Source organism: Pristiophorus japonicus, chromosome 7 (genome assembly GCF_044704955.1).
Source record: "Pristiophorus japonicus isolate sPriJap1 chromosome 7, sPriJap1.hap1, whole genome shotgun sequence".
Lineage (NCBI taxonomy): Eukaryota > Metazoa > Chordata > Chondrichthyes > Pristiophoridae > Pristiophorus > Pristiophorus japonicus.
Window position 1 is genome coordinate 198,515,333 of NC_091983.1, and position 15,280 is coordinate 198,530,612.

The following is a 15,280-nucleotide window of genomic DNA, read 5'->3' on the forward strand; positions in this document are numbered from 1 at the left end:
GAAAAGGAATGCAAGCAGAAAAGCGAGGGAGGGAGTTTGTGAAGGGATTATCTTTAGTGTACAAGTCTTACCTCTAAAATCTTTTCCAGGGCTGCATGGGTGAGACAGGGATGATCTTCAAGGATCTGAGACTTTTTGATCTTGTATCGGTCTGCCGCTTCGGTCCAGTTCGGTTCTTCCAGCACTTGGAAGATAGCAGCGCCGATTGACAGATAGAAGATGATGGCTGAAGTCAATAAGGGGCCCCTGTCTACCATACTGTTTCTTTTTTTAAAAAAAAGCTTCGCACCCCCCGCGAGAAAGAAAATAAATAAAAGCAGCAACCACTTTTGTTTTTAAAACTGCACTTTCTGCGAAATTCTCGTTTGAATTTGGGGCGCGATTGCCAGCGCGCGCTTGCGTGGTGCGTCCCGGCCAGTAAACTTTCTTCTGAAGAAAAATATATTTTTTTTCCAAAGGGGAGGGAAGGAGGGATAAATAAATCCTCATAAAATCCACATCGGCCGTGAATCAAAAATACACTCCCCAACTCGGAAACAATCACCATCCGATTGGATTTGTTTTGTCCCCCAAAAAAATATTTTGGTGTTTTTCTTGGAAAAAAAATGATCAATAGTTTCTGTGCACTTTTTTTAATTGTTATTTTTTTTAAAACAATTAAAAAAAAAATCAAAGTTGTCTGGTGTAGAATTTCGGATTTTTTTTTGTCTTCTTTGCCCTGGCCTTCGCGACACGTGTCGGTCTGAGGGAGCTGTTTAAAGTGAGCAGGCACAGCACCAAGCCACACATTTGAAGCGGCTGGCAGCGATTTATCAGTGTCCAGGAGGTGGAGTCCTCCCCGCCCTTTGCTCCCTGCAGGAAGGCTTTTACATATATAAAACTATTAGTAAGTAAGTTCACGCCAAATGAATTCTGTTTTTTTAAGTCCCTACACTGAAGTAAAATTTGTTTAAACAAAAGGGGCACAGTCGCTCATTTTAAGATCAGAGTGCGGAATTAAAAATATATCAAGGGAAAATATTTTGCTTTTTAAAAGTTTGCGTCGCGTATAAACTTAAGTGCACACAAAAAGGCATTTTGATTTGTAAATGAAAGAAAGTGGGTTTAAAAGTTCTTTTAATAAGTTGAATGCATTGTGACTTATTCTAAATGGGTTGAACGTTTCTTCTTCATTTCTTAATAAGTGCCGTGTTGGGTAATTTGGGAATATTATTTATTGCTGTTGGGTCACTGATCCGATACGCAGCTGTTTTTGTCACCGCAGTTTTTCGTTCTCTTGATTTAGTGTGAACAAGTTCAAGCAGACTCGTATCGCTGTCGCTCCTCCTTTGGGCTTGTTAAGCAACCCGTACTCTGAGCGGAAAGCAAGTGCATTCAAATTCAACGGCGATTGTCCTAATAACACGGCCGAATAATTAAGGGGGGAAAGTCACTGAATTACTTTGGAAGCTCCATTATCTGCCATAAATAAAGCTCACCACCTGCCCCTCCCCCTCACCATCTTCCCCTCACCCGTGGCCACTGCAACTTAGTCCACTGGTGGAAAGTGACAGATAGTTGAGTCTCCAAATTCTAGTCTTGCACCAGTAATATCCGAGGTATAATACAAATCTGAATGTAATCTTTCTTGGGTTGTGAGACTGATTTATGTCATAGCATAGGATGTTGCTATGAACAAGAAACATGGTCCAACTGGCCAGCCCCAGGAGGAGCTTGGTGCTGGCAGGCTGTGCAGTGAGGCAACATCTCAAGCGAGGCCTTGTCCTGCAAAACAAAATATCGTGGTTAACTGGAGTGTGGGCGATGGAGGCTAAGTTCCAGTTTTTTAACAGTTTCTGAACAGATAAACAGAATAAAGTAAATTGGAAAGTGCAGTTGCATCGGAAAAGTACCATCATTTTTGTTTGTACGTGACGTAAAATAACTTGATGCTGTTCTGGTTTCTGACTCTTCCTAACGTGGCAACCATCCAGCTATTTTTAATAAAGTTATTAAGCCAGCTCAGTTCCTGGAACAGTCAGAAACAAGTGGCTCACTAAAGTCAGGTCCTCAGATGCTGCATTGGATGAGGTGGTGGCTGGATCCAGCTGCAGCAGAAACTTTAACTCAGTATTATACTGAAGATTAAAAAACATCAATAAAGCACTCAAGCATTTCCACTCATGACCATTGCACAGTGACCACCCCTCCACCACAAAGAAAAGTGCACGTACGTGAGGACAGGACTGAACTCGGCTGTGATAGAACAGTGGATAGATGGCTAGGGTCATCTAAGAGGTATGGCCACTTGTGCAAGGGACCAGTAGATGCTCAATACAACAACAACTTGCATTTATAAAGACAGTCTTGCATTTCTATAGCTCCTTTCACGATCACCAGACATCCCAGTGCTTGACAGCCAATGAAGCACTTCTGAAGTGTAGTATAATCACTGTTGTAATGTAGGAATTGCGGCAGCCAATTTGCACACAGCAAGCTCCCACAACTCTTTTTGGGGGAGACAAATTAAACATTCGATCGAGTGCCCCCCGATCTGGGGGACACTCCAGACACTTTTAACTGCCCTTTTAAAAAAAAATTGTTTTTGTTTTTTTGTGATTTTATTTTTTGGGCTTTAAAATCATATAATTTACAAGCGTCCCCTATAAAAGGGGAGGGGGCAAGCTCCCAAAAACAGCAATGTGATAATCACCTGATAATCAGATTTTGTGATGTTGATTGAGGGATAAATATTGGCCAGGACACAGGGGATAACTCCCCTGCTCTTTTTCAAAATAGTGCCATGGGATCTTTTACGTCCACCTGAGGGAGTAGATAGGGCCTTGGTTTAACATCTCATCTGAAAGACGGCACCTCAGGCAGTGCAGCACTCCCTCATTACTGCACTGGAGTGTCAGCGAAGAATTTTATGCTCAAGTCTATGGAGTGGGACTTGAACCCATAACCTTCTGACTCCAAGGCAAGGGTGCTACCCACTGCAGCCAAGTCAACCTACAGCCCAAGGCCCCACCCCACTGCTGGCCAAGAGCGGGGAGACAATCATCAAGGACACCGAAGCAGTCAGGACCCACTGGAAGGCGCACTTCGAAGATCTTAATCGAGACTCTGCCTTTGACATGAGTGTCCTCAACTCCATTCCGCAGCATGTTACCCGCCACCATCTCTGCAAAACTCCAGCCCTGTACAAGGTAGAAAAGGCCTTCCGCCAGCTCAAGAACAACAAGGCATCAGGAGCTGATGGAATCCCCATTGAGGCACTAAAGTATGGTGAAGAGGCACTATTGGCACGAATGCATGACCTCATCTCTCTCATCTGGAAGGAGGAGAGCATGCAGGGAGATCTCAGAGATGCAGTCATCGTGACCATCTTTTTAAAAGGGGACAAGTTTGACTGCGGCAACTACAGAGGAATCTCCCACTGTTGTCAGCCACTGGGAAAGTCATCGCTAGAATCCTCTTTAACTGTCTTCTCCCTGTGGCTGAGGAGCTCCTCCTGGAGTCACAGTGCGGCTTATGTCCACTACGGCATACAGCTGACATGATCTTTACAGTGCAACAATTGCAAGAGAAATGCAGGAACAGCACCAACCCTTGTACATGACCTTTTTTGACCTCACAAAGGCCTGTTAACCATGAGGGACTATGGAGCGTCCTCCTCTATTTCAGTTGCCCCCAAAAGTTTGTCACCATCCTCTGCCTGCTCCACGACGACATGCCAACCATGATCCACCTCCACGGAGGTGTGTGGGGGGCCTGACCCATCCACCTCCATGGCACGAACCTGGTATTGCAGTACTTCCAGGAACGGTGCAGTGGCTCTAGGCCTTTTGGCTAAGAGCATTGGCGCAGAGTAATCCTTGATGTGTGCAAGGTGACCTCTGGCGTTTGTGATTTGACAAAGAATTGGAAAGATTGGCTACGAATTTAAAAAAAACTACAGAGGAATCTCCCACTGTTGTCAGCCACTGGGAAAGTCATCGCTAGAATCCTCTTTAACTGTCTTCTCCCTGTGGCTGAGGAGCTCCTCCTGGAGTCACAGTGCGGCTTCTGTCCACTACGGCATACAGCTGACATGATCTTTACAGTGCAACAATTGCAAGAGAAATGCAGGAACAGCACCAACCCTTGTACATGACCTTCTTTGACCTCACAAAGGCCTGTTAACCATGAGGGACTATGGAGCGTCCTCCTCTATTTCAGTTGCCCCCAAAAGTTTGTCACCATCCTCTGCCTGCTCCACGACGACATGCCAACCATGATCCACCACTGACCCAATCAACGTCCTGACCCGGGTCAAACAGGGCTGCGTCATTGCGCCAACCCTCTTCTCGATCTTCCTTGCTGCAATGCTCCACCTCACACTCAACAAGTTCCCCGCTGGTGTGGAACTAAACTAAACAGTGCGAATTTGTTCAACCTTCGTCGCCTCCAGGCCAGATCCAAGACCGTCCCGTCCTCTGTCGTCGAGCTACAGTATGCGGATGACGCTTGCTTCTGCACACATTTCAGAGGCTGAACTCCAAGTCATCATCAACATCTTCACCGAGGCATACAAAAGCATGGGCCTTACACTAAACATCTGTAAGACAAAGGTCCTCCACCAACCTGACCACACCACACAGCACTGCCCCCCAGTCATCAAGATCCACGGCGCGGCCCTGGACAACGTGCACCATTTTCCATACCTCGGGAGCCTATTATCAGCAAGGGCAGACATCGACGACGAGGTTCAACACCGCCTCCAGTGCACCAGCGCAGCCTTGGCCGCCTGAGGAAGAGAGTGTTCGAAGACAAGGTCCTCAAATCTGGCACCAAGCTTATGGTCTACAGGGCTGTAGTGATACCTGCCCTCCTGTATGGCTCAGAGACATGGACCATATAGAGTAGACACCTCACATCACTGGAGAAATACCACCATGCTGCCTTCGCAAGATCCTGCAAATCCCTGGGAGGGCAAACACATCAACGTCAGTGTTCACGATCAGGCCAACATCCCCAGCATCGAAGCACTGACCACACTCGGCCAGCTCCGTTGAGCGGGCCACATCGTCTGCATGCCGGACACAAGACTCCCAAAGCAAGCGCTCTACTCTGAACTCCTACACGGCAAGCGAGCCCCAGGTAGGCAGAGGAAATGTTCAAGGACACCCTCAGAGCCTCCTTGATAAAGTGCAACATCCCCACCGACACCTGGGAGTCCCTGGCCAAAGACCGCCCTCAGTGGAGGAAGAGCGTCCGGGAGGGCGCTGAGCACAGCACCTCGAGTCTCGTCGCCAAGCGCATGCAGAAAACAAGGGCAGGCAGCAGAAGGAGCGTGCGGCAAATCAGACACCCCACCCACCTTTCCTCCAACGACTGTCTGTCCCACCTGCGACAGAGACAGTAATTCTCGTATTGGACTGTTCAGTCATCTGAGAACTCACTTTTGGAGTGGAAGCAAGTCTTCCTCAATTTTGAGGGACTGCCTAGGATGATGATGCTCAAGTCTATGGAGTGGGACCTGAACCCACAACCTTCTGACTCCGAGGTGAGGGTGCTATCCACTGAGCCACAGCAGACACACAATCATCGCATTTAAGTATATTTCACCTTTTTATATCACCTTTAATGTTGTAAAACATCCCAAGACACTTCACAGGAGTGTAATCAGACAAAGATTGAAACCGTGCCAAAGAAGGAGGTAGGGGCCCAAGTTTGGGCAAGAGGTAGAAATTAAGCAGCGTCTTAAAGGAGGAGAGAGAGATGGAGATTCAAAGAGGTTTGGGGAGGGAATTCCAGAGCTTAGTGCCGAGATTGCTGAAGGCACAGCTGCTAATGGTGGGGAAAAGGAAGTAGGTGATAGAAACATAGAAAATAGGTGCAGGAGCAGGCCATTCAGCCCTTCTAGCCTGCACCGCCATTCAATGAGTTCATGGCTGAACATGAAACTTCAGTACCCCCTTCCTGCTTTCTCGCCATACCCCTTGATCCCCCGAGTAGTAAGGACTTCATCTAACTCCCTTTTGATATATTTAGTGAATTGGTCTCAACTACTTTCTGTGGTAGAGAATTCCACAGGTTCACCACTCTCTGGGTGAAGAAGTTTCTCCTCATCTCGGTCCTAAATGGCTTACCCCTTATCCTTAGACTGTGACCCCTGGTTCTGGACTTCCCCAACATTGGGAACATTCTTCCTGCATCCAACCTGTCCAAACCCGTCAGAATTTTAAACGTTTCTATGAGGTCCCCTCTCACTCTTCTGAACTCCAGTGAATACAAGCCCAGTTGATCCAGTCTTTCTTGATAGGTCAGTCCCACCATCCCGGGAATCAGTCTGGTGAATCTTCGCTGCACTCCCTCAATAGCAAGAATGTCCTTCCTCAAGTTAGGAGACCAAAACTGTCCCCAAAGTCCAGGTGTGGCCTCACCAAGGCCCTATACAACTGTAGCAACACCTCCCTGCCCCTGTACTCAAATCCCCTCGCTATGAAGGCCAACATGCCATTTGCTTTCTTAACCGCCTGCTGTACCTGCATGCCAACCTTCAATGACTGATGTACCATGACACCCAGGTCTCGCTGCACCTTCCCCCTTCCTAATCTGTCACCATTCAGATAATAGTCTGTCTCTCTGTTTTTACCACCAAAGTGGATAACCTCATGATGGACAAGAGGCCAGAGTTGTAGGAACACAGAGATCTTGGAGGGTTGTAGGGCTGGAGGTGGTGACAGAGATAGCAAGAGGTAAGGCTTTGGAGTGATCTGAACATGAGGGTAAGAATTTTAAAATTCCTCCCATGGCTCATTAGACTGTGGATACTTAATCCCTAGGCTCTCGTGAGAAGTATGGTCACTTGGTCAAGGAACCAGTAATACCTGTGGAACCCTCTCCCAGCAAAGATGCAGTGCCAGCAAGAGAGCAGTGGAGAAAAGTGAGGCATTTACGCAATGCAAACACAAAACACAGCAAAATATGTCAATCTATCACTTGGAATGTAAAAGACAGGTGGTTCCTCTGACTTCCTTTTCCCCTCTCAAAGTGAAGTTTGCCAAATGCTTTTCTGTGAAAACAGTGTCATATTAATACCTGGAGCAGGATTGCCCAAACTTTTTTTTTATCTCTGTGGGTTACATAGGTTACGTGGAGTCTCAGTGGCTGTATATAACCTGTAAATCCATGTTCCATTATTCACATCTCAAGTTGACACTTACTGATCTTAATGTTGATTTTCCCACCAATAAGGCATCTACTAAGAACAGACTTCCAGCATACACACTTTGATATCTATTAATGACCTGGACGTGGATATACACAGCATAATTTAAAAGTTTTCAGATGACACGAAACTCAGAAATGTAGTAAACAGTGAGGAGGGCAGTAACAAGATCTAGGAGGACATAGACTGGCTGGTGAAATGGGCAGACACGTGGCAGATGAACTTTAACACAGAAGTGTGAAGTGATTCATTTTGGTAGGATGAATAAGGGAAGGCAACATAAACTAAATGGTACAATATTAAAGGGGGTGCAGGAACAGAGAGATCTGGGAGTGAATGGACACAAGTCTTTGAAGGTGGCAGAACAAATTGAGAAGGTTGTTAAAAAGGCATACAGGATCCTTGGTTTTATAAATAGAGGCATAGAGTACAAAAGCAAGGAAGTTATGTTAAACGTTTATAAAACATGTAATATCCCAGCTGGAGTATTGTGGCCAATTCTGGGCACCATACTTTAGGAAGGATGTCAAAGATTATAAGAGGGTGTAGAGATACTAGAATGGAACCAGGGATGAAAGACCAGTTTATGAAGAGAGTATAGAAACTGGGGTTGTTTTCCTTAGAGCAGCGAAGGTTAAGTGGAGATTTGATAGAGACGGAGATAATCATGAAGGTTTTTGATGAGTAAATAAGGAGAAATTGTTTCTAGTGGCAGAAGTGTCGATATCTAGAGGACACAGATTTAAGGGAATTGGTGATGGAACCAGAGGCAACATGAGGAAAAAAAATGTTATGCAGTGAGTTGTTATGATCCAGAATGCACTGCCTGAAAGGATGATGGAAGCAGACTGAATAATAACTTTCAAAAGGGAATTAGATAAATATTTGAAGGGGGAAAATTTGCAGGACGATGAAGAAAGCGCAGGTTTCAAAGAGTCAGTACAGGCATGATGGGCTGAATAGCCTCCTTCTATGTTGTATCATTCTATGATTCAAATAATCATAACAACTTGCATTTATATAGCACTTTTAACGTAGTGGTGGACGGTTGTTTTTCGGAATGGAGGAAGATATACAGTGGTGTTCCCTAGGGGTCGGTTCAAGGACCACTGCTTTTCTTGATGTATATTAATGACTTGGATGTGGGTGTACAGGGCACAATTTAAAAATTTGCAGATGACACAAACGTGGAAGTATAGTGAACATTAAGGAGGAGAGTGATAGACGTCAGGAAGACATAGACAGGCTGGTGAAATGGGCAATCTCATTGCAGATGAAATTTAATGCAGGGAATTGAGAAGTGATAAATTTAAGTAGAAAGAATGAGGAGAGGACATATAAACAAAATGGTATAATCCTAAAAGGGGTGCACGAACAGAGATACCTAGGGGTATGTGTGTATAAATCGTTGAAGTGACAGGGCATGTTGAGAAAGCAATTCAAAAGGCTTACCGGATCCTGGGCTTCATAAATAGAGGTATGGAGTACAAAGTGTGGAAATTATGATCGACCTGTCTAAAACCTGTTTTGGCCCCAACTGGAGTACTGTGACCAAGTCTGGGCACTTTAGGAAGGATGTGAAGGCCTTTAGAGAAGGTCCAGAAAAGGTTTAGAGAATGATTCCAGGAATGAGGGACTTCAGTTACATGGATAGACTGGAGAAGCTGGAGTTGTTCTCCTTGGAGCAGAGAAGATTGAGAGGAGATTTGATAAAGGTGTTCAAAATCATGAGGGGTCTGGAGAGAGTAGACAGAGTTGTATGGCAGAAGGGTCGAGAACCAGAAGACACAGATTTAATGTGATTGGCAAAAGAACCAAAGGTGACGTAAGAAAAAACTTTTTTACGCAACGAGTGGTTAATATCTGGAATGCACTGGTGATGGAGGCAGACTCAATTTTATCTTTCATAAGGGAGTTGGATAAGTATCTGAAGGAAAAAACTTTGCAGGGCTACGGGGAAAGGGCAGGAGAGTGGGTCCGGCTGAGAGTCGGCATGGGCTTGCCAAGCCGAATGGCCGCCTTCCGTGCTGTAACCATTCTATGATTCTTTGAAACGTAGTAAAACATCCCAAGGTGCTGGAGGAACTCAGTTCTTGAAGATTTGTTGCAGCAGGATAGCGAGATAAGGAGGGACGAGCCCATGGAGGGCCATGTCAACTCAACATGACAGGACAAATCAACAAATTAAAAAATATAATTGTAAATAGAACTAGGCTGAATGTCAAGGGCTGGATTGTCAGAGCTCAGAGGCCGTATATGGCCCACAGACTACATTATACTGTCTTTGTAATTCTCTTAAGGTGTAATTTTGTCACTGCTACAATGTTTATCTCTGACCAGTTGAGGACAATGGTTCATGCTGTTTTAATTAGGCTTGTATTCCCTTGCGTATAGAAGATTGAAGGGTGATCTAATTGCGGTGTTTAATATGACTAAAGGAGTTGATAGAGAGAATCTATTTCCTCTGATGGGGGAGTCCAGAACCAGGGGGCAAATCTTAAAATTAGAGCGAGGCCGTTCAAGGGGTGATATCAGAAAGCACTTCTTCACACAAAGGTAGTAGAATCTGGAACTGTTTCCTCTCACCCCCTTAGAAAAAGAAGTTGTTAAGACTATGAGGATGAAATTGCCCCCCTCCATAAGCTCCATAAGAGGGACGTTGTGACGCGTCATCATCGTCATAGGCAGTCCCTCGGAATCGAGGAAGACTTGCTTCCACTCTAAAAGTGAGTTCTCGGGTGACTGTACAGTCCAATGTGGGAATTACAGTCTCTGTCACAGGTGTGGCAGACAGTGGTTGAAGGAAAGGGTGGGTGGGGAGCCTGGTTTGCCGCACGCTCCTTCTGTTGTCTGCGCTTGGTTTCTGCATGCTCTCGGCGACAAGACTCGAGGTGCTCAGTGCCCTCCCGGATGCTCTTCCTCCATTTTGGGTGGTTTAGGGCCAGGAATTCTCAGGTGCCGGTGAGGATGTTGCACTTTATCAAGGAGGCTTTGAGGGTGCTTCAATGCTGGGGATATTGGCCTGATTGAGAACACTAACGTTGGTGTGTCTATCCTCCCAGGGGATTTGCAGGATCTTGCGGAGACATCGTTGGTGATACAGGGTATTTCTCCAGCGATTTGATTCTCCACGTCGATTGAAGCACTGACCACACTCGACCAGCTCCGTTGGGCAGCCCACATTGTTCGCATACCTGACACAAGACTTCCAAAGCAAGCGCTCTACTCGGAACTCCTACATGGCAAGCGAGCCCCAGGTGGGCAGAGGAAGAAATTTGGGGTAAAAACAGTAGCCAGCCAGTCAGGTTCAAATCAACTGTGTGTTATGTTCTCCTCGTAACCCAAACATTACTCTTCTCGTTCTAAAAACAATTGTTCCTATTAAATGTTTTTATTATGTATAAACACACAAAGCAATAGCACAATATGTAAAAATTAATCAACACTGTATCATTCATAGAAGTTACAGCACAGCAATTGGCCAGTCGCCAACCAGTCTATGTCGGTGTTTATCCTCCGCATGAATAAATAGTTTCAATCACATTTACCCACCCTGTTCCCATATACTTTCAACTAATTTTTCTTTCATCCATCTATCCAATCTAATCTTAAAAGTTGGCATAGTTGCTGCCTCAAACACTAACCCAGTGGGATAATTGCAGATCCCACTTGTTTTAACTCTCCACCCACAAAATATTGATAATTCTCCCCCCTCTTTAATTAAAGCTGGTGGTACAGTCCACAAACATTGGGGTCCCCAAAGTGACCAGTCCTTGTGTACGAGGCTGGATGTATATTATAGCTCAACCCACTCCAATCTTCCACCACCCAACCAGGCATACATTGAGCAAAGATTACTAATGGCGATGGGCAGCAGGAACCCCGGCTGACTGTTCCTCTTCATAGGCCGGCAATGCAAGACACTGTAATCAATTGGAGCAGCCTCTCGCCATCATCGTCTGTTAGCCGTGGCTCAGTGGCAGCACTTTCACCTCGAAGACAGAATTTTGTGGGTTCAAGTGCCACTCCAATGACTTGAGCACATAAATCTAGGCTGGCACTCCATTGCAGTGCTGAGGGAGTGCTGTACTTTCAGAGGTGCTGTGTTTCAGATGAGATGTTAAACCGAGCCCATAGCCTTATTTCAAAGAGCAGGGGAATTATCCCTGGTATTCTGGCCAATATTTATAAGTCACCAAAATCACTAAAAAACAGATGATCTGGTCATTATCACATTGCTGTTTTGTGGGAGCTTGCTGTGCACAAATTGGCTGCCACATTTCCTACATTATAACAGTGACTACACTTCAAAAAGTACTTCATTAGCAGTAAAGCGCTTTGAAATGACCTGAAGTCATTGAAGGTGCTATATAAATGCAAGTCTTTCTTTCATCAATCAGCCTGGTCTGCCAATTCAGCGTAAACTGGGGTTTAAACCTGGAATCTGCCTGGTTTATCTAACACTGTAATACCCACACAGCGTACTGGTCTATTGATGTTTTATAAATACATTAAGAACAAGAGGATAACTAGAGAAAGACTGGGCATATTAGAGACCATAAAGGAAATCTGTGTGTGGAGGCAAAAGATGTGGGTATGATTGTTAATGAATACTTTGCATCTGTTTTCACAAAAGAGAGGGGTGATGCAGACTTTGCAATGAGGGAGGAGGAGTGTGAAATATTAGATGAGATAAACATAGTGAGAAAGGAAGTATTAAGGGGTATAGCAGCTTTGAAAGTAGATAAATCCCCAAGCCCAGATGAAATGTATCACAGGCTGTTAAGAGAAACAAAAGAGGAAATAGCAGAGGCTCTGACCATCATTTTCCAATCCTCCCTGGCTACTGGTGTGATGCCAGAGGACTGGAGGACTGCTAATGCTGTACCGTTGTTTAAAAAGTGTTAGACCGAGTAATTACAGGCCAGTCAGCCTAACCCCGGTGGTGGAAAAATTATTGGAAAGAATCCTGAGGGACAGAATAAATCTTAATTTGGAAAGAAATGGATTAATCAAGGATAGTTAGCATGGATTTGTTAAGGGAAGGTCATGTCTGACTAACTTGATTGAATGTTTCGAGGAGGTAAGTGCGATTGATGTAGTGTATATGGATTTTAGCAAAGCTTTTGATAAGGTCCCACATGGCAGACTGGTCATGAAAGTAATAGCCCATGGGATCCAGGACAAAGTGGCAAGTTGGATCCAAAATTGGCTTAGAGGCAGGAAGCAAACAAATGGTTGATGGGTGTTTCTTTGACTGGAAGGCTGTATCCTGTGGGGTTCTGCTCAGTGCTGGGTCCCTTGCTTTTTGTGGTATATATCAATGTCTTAGACTTAAATGTTGGGGGTATGATTAAGAAGTTTGCAGATGACACTAAAATAGGCTGTGTGGTTGAAAATTAAGAAGAAAGCTGCGACTGCAGGAAAATATCAATGTACTGGTCAGGTGGGCGGAACAGTGACAAATGGAATTCAATCCGGATAAGTGTGAGGTAATGCATTTGGGGAGATCTAAGAAGGCAAGGGAATACATATTAAATGGTACGACACGGAAAAGGAACAAAGGGACCTTGGTGTGCAGGTCCACAGATCCCTGAAGGTAGCAGGACAGATCGATAAGGTGGTTAAGAAGGCATATGGAATACTTGACTTTATTAGTCGAGGCATGGAATACAAGAGCAAGGAGGTTATGCTTGAACTGTATAAAACACTGGTTAGGCCGCAGCAGGACTACTGTGTGAAGTTCTGGTCACCACATTACAGGAAAGATGTGATTGCACTGGAAAGGATGCAGCGGAGATTTACAAGAATGTTGCCTGGACTGGAGAATTTTAGCTATGAGGAAAGATTGGAGATGCTAGGTCTGTTTTCTTTGGAACAGAGGAGATTGAGGGGTGACCTGATTGAGGTGTATAAAATGATGAGGGGCCTGGATAGAGTGGATAGGAAGGACCTGTTTCCCTTGGCACAGGGGTCAACAACCAGGGGACAGAGATTTAAATTAAATGAGGGGAGGTTTAGAGGAGATATGAGGGAAAATTCTTCACCCAGAAGGTGGTGGGGTCTGGAACTCACTGCCTGAAAGGGTGATAGAGGCAGAAACCCTCACCACATTTAAAAAGTACTTGGATGTGCACTTGAAGTATCGTAATCTACAGGGCTGCGGTCCTGGAGCTGGAAAGTGGGATTAGGCTGGATAGCTCTTGGTCGGCTGGTACGGACATGATGGGCCGAAATGGCCTGCTTTCATGCTGTAAATTTCTATGGTTCTATGATTGAAGGATTTGTAGGGTTTTGTATGCTTCTCTTTTTCAATTATTCCTATTTTCTTCCCTCACGCTGTTCCTTAATGTGTTGACTTATTGGTCTTATTTAACTATGTGGTTACAGTGCCATAAGTAAGCTTTTGTTTTGTGGGCCGCAGTGGTATTGCCATGGGAACTCGGAGACCACACCTAAAGTGTATCTTTATGTACCCATTAATTTGCGCGTATCTCAAGCTGCTGATACTACCTCAGTGTTGCGTTTCAGGATTTATCAATCATTGATGTATTCGTGCTAGGAACAGTCATTTACATACATCCAGATCCCAAAAATTCAAACAGCAGATACAAAGTATAAGTGTGAATAAGACTGAGTTGCTTGGGCTTGCGAGGGCTAGGTTGTCAGGTCTCCCAGGTCACTTGTGGCCCAGCTTCCACAGCTTAGATAACCCCTACTCTAGGCAGCTCAAGCAGGGAGGGCATCACTGCCAAGACTTATCATGCCCTCACTTTATGGCCACTTATTCACTTTCCACCAGGGGCCGCTGGGTATCGATTAGGCTTTGTTTCTCCTATTCCTAGTTCAAGGTCACTGAGGCTAGTTGTACAGTACTGTCACATCGGTTGCCCAGGGCAAAAGTTAAAATCATACTGAGAATTGAGCCCAGGGCCTTTTTGTTTCTATATCTTGGTACAAAACCTATACCTGGCCTTTACATACTGGACATGAAAGGAAAAAAGAACTCCTATTTTGTCCCAAAGTCTATTAATTACTTTTGAAGTGCAGTCACTGTTGTTATGCAGGCACACCTGGCAGCCAGTTTGCAAACAGCAAGGCCCACACACAATGGTATAAATAACCAGGTATTCTGTTTAGGTTGAAAGGTAAATATTGGCCAAGAAACCAGGAGAACTCTCCTGATTTTCATCAAATGTAGTACCATGGGATCTTTTGCATCCACTTAAACCGAGGCTCACCTGCCCTCTCAGCGTTTCAGCTAAAGGTGACACCTCTAACAGTGCGGCACTATCTCAGCACTCATCGTCATAGGCAGTCCCTCGAAGTGAGGGTGACTTGCTTCCACGCCAAAAAGTGATGAGTTCACAGATGTTTCAATGAAGGACCTAATATTCCAGATCCAGAACTACATCGTGAAGGATGGAAGATGCCTGTGCTTGGATTTTTTTAACATGTGGTGGCCATTGCACACCAGCCACCACACGGGCTTGACAGAGTTAGGTCTTAGTCCAGTGGCAAGGATTACCCAAGACTAACTGGAGACCAACTCTGCTGCACAGACCGAGCACGCACACATATCTCAGTGTGGGCTGGCTCCTGGGCCCTCGCCTCTTCTGGGCCCCAGATTCACGCCTCTCTTGGGCCCCGGTCACTTCCCTCTATGGACTCTTGCCGCTCCTTCGCCCCTCCTGCTGTGCCTGCCTGCACTGCAATCGGCGACCTTGCTTCGTAGGCGTCGCCCTCCTGCAGCAGCTCGCACTGCTCTCTACAGTGGTATGCTGCCGCACGTTCAGCACTACATCATCATCATCAAGGCAGTCCTTCGGAATCGAAGAAGACTTGCTTCCACTCTTAGAATGAGCCCTTTGGTGGCTGAACAGTCCAATACGAGGGCCACAGTCCCTGCCACAGGTGGGACAGACAGTGGTTGAGGGTAAGGGGTGGGTGGGACAGGTTTGCCGCACGTTCTTTCCGCTGCCCGCACTTGATTTCTGCATGCTCTCGGTGATGAGACTCGAGGGGCTCAGCACCCTCCCGGATGCACTTCCTCCACTTAGGGCTGTAGGATTCACAAAATTCTGG

General features: G+C 45.5%; 1 protein-coding gene across 1 annotated transcript in view; it reads right to left on the reverse strand.

The window, feature by feature from the left end:
• Nucleotides 1–881, reverse strand: part of kcnk5a (potassium channel, subfamily K, member 5a) — a 40,340-nt gene extending 39,459 nt beyond the window's left edge. The window contains exon 1 of the mRNA XM_070885701.1: nucleotides 72–881. Within this exon, the coding sequence (XP_070741802.1) occupies nucleotides 72–257 (186 nt within the window). The 5' untranslated portion in view covers nucleotides 258–881. The remainder of the gene's footprint in view (nucleotides 1–71) is intronic.
• Between the last annotated feature and the right edge of the window lie 14,399 nt (nucleotides 882–15,280).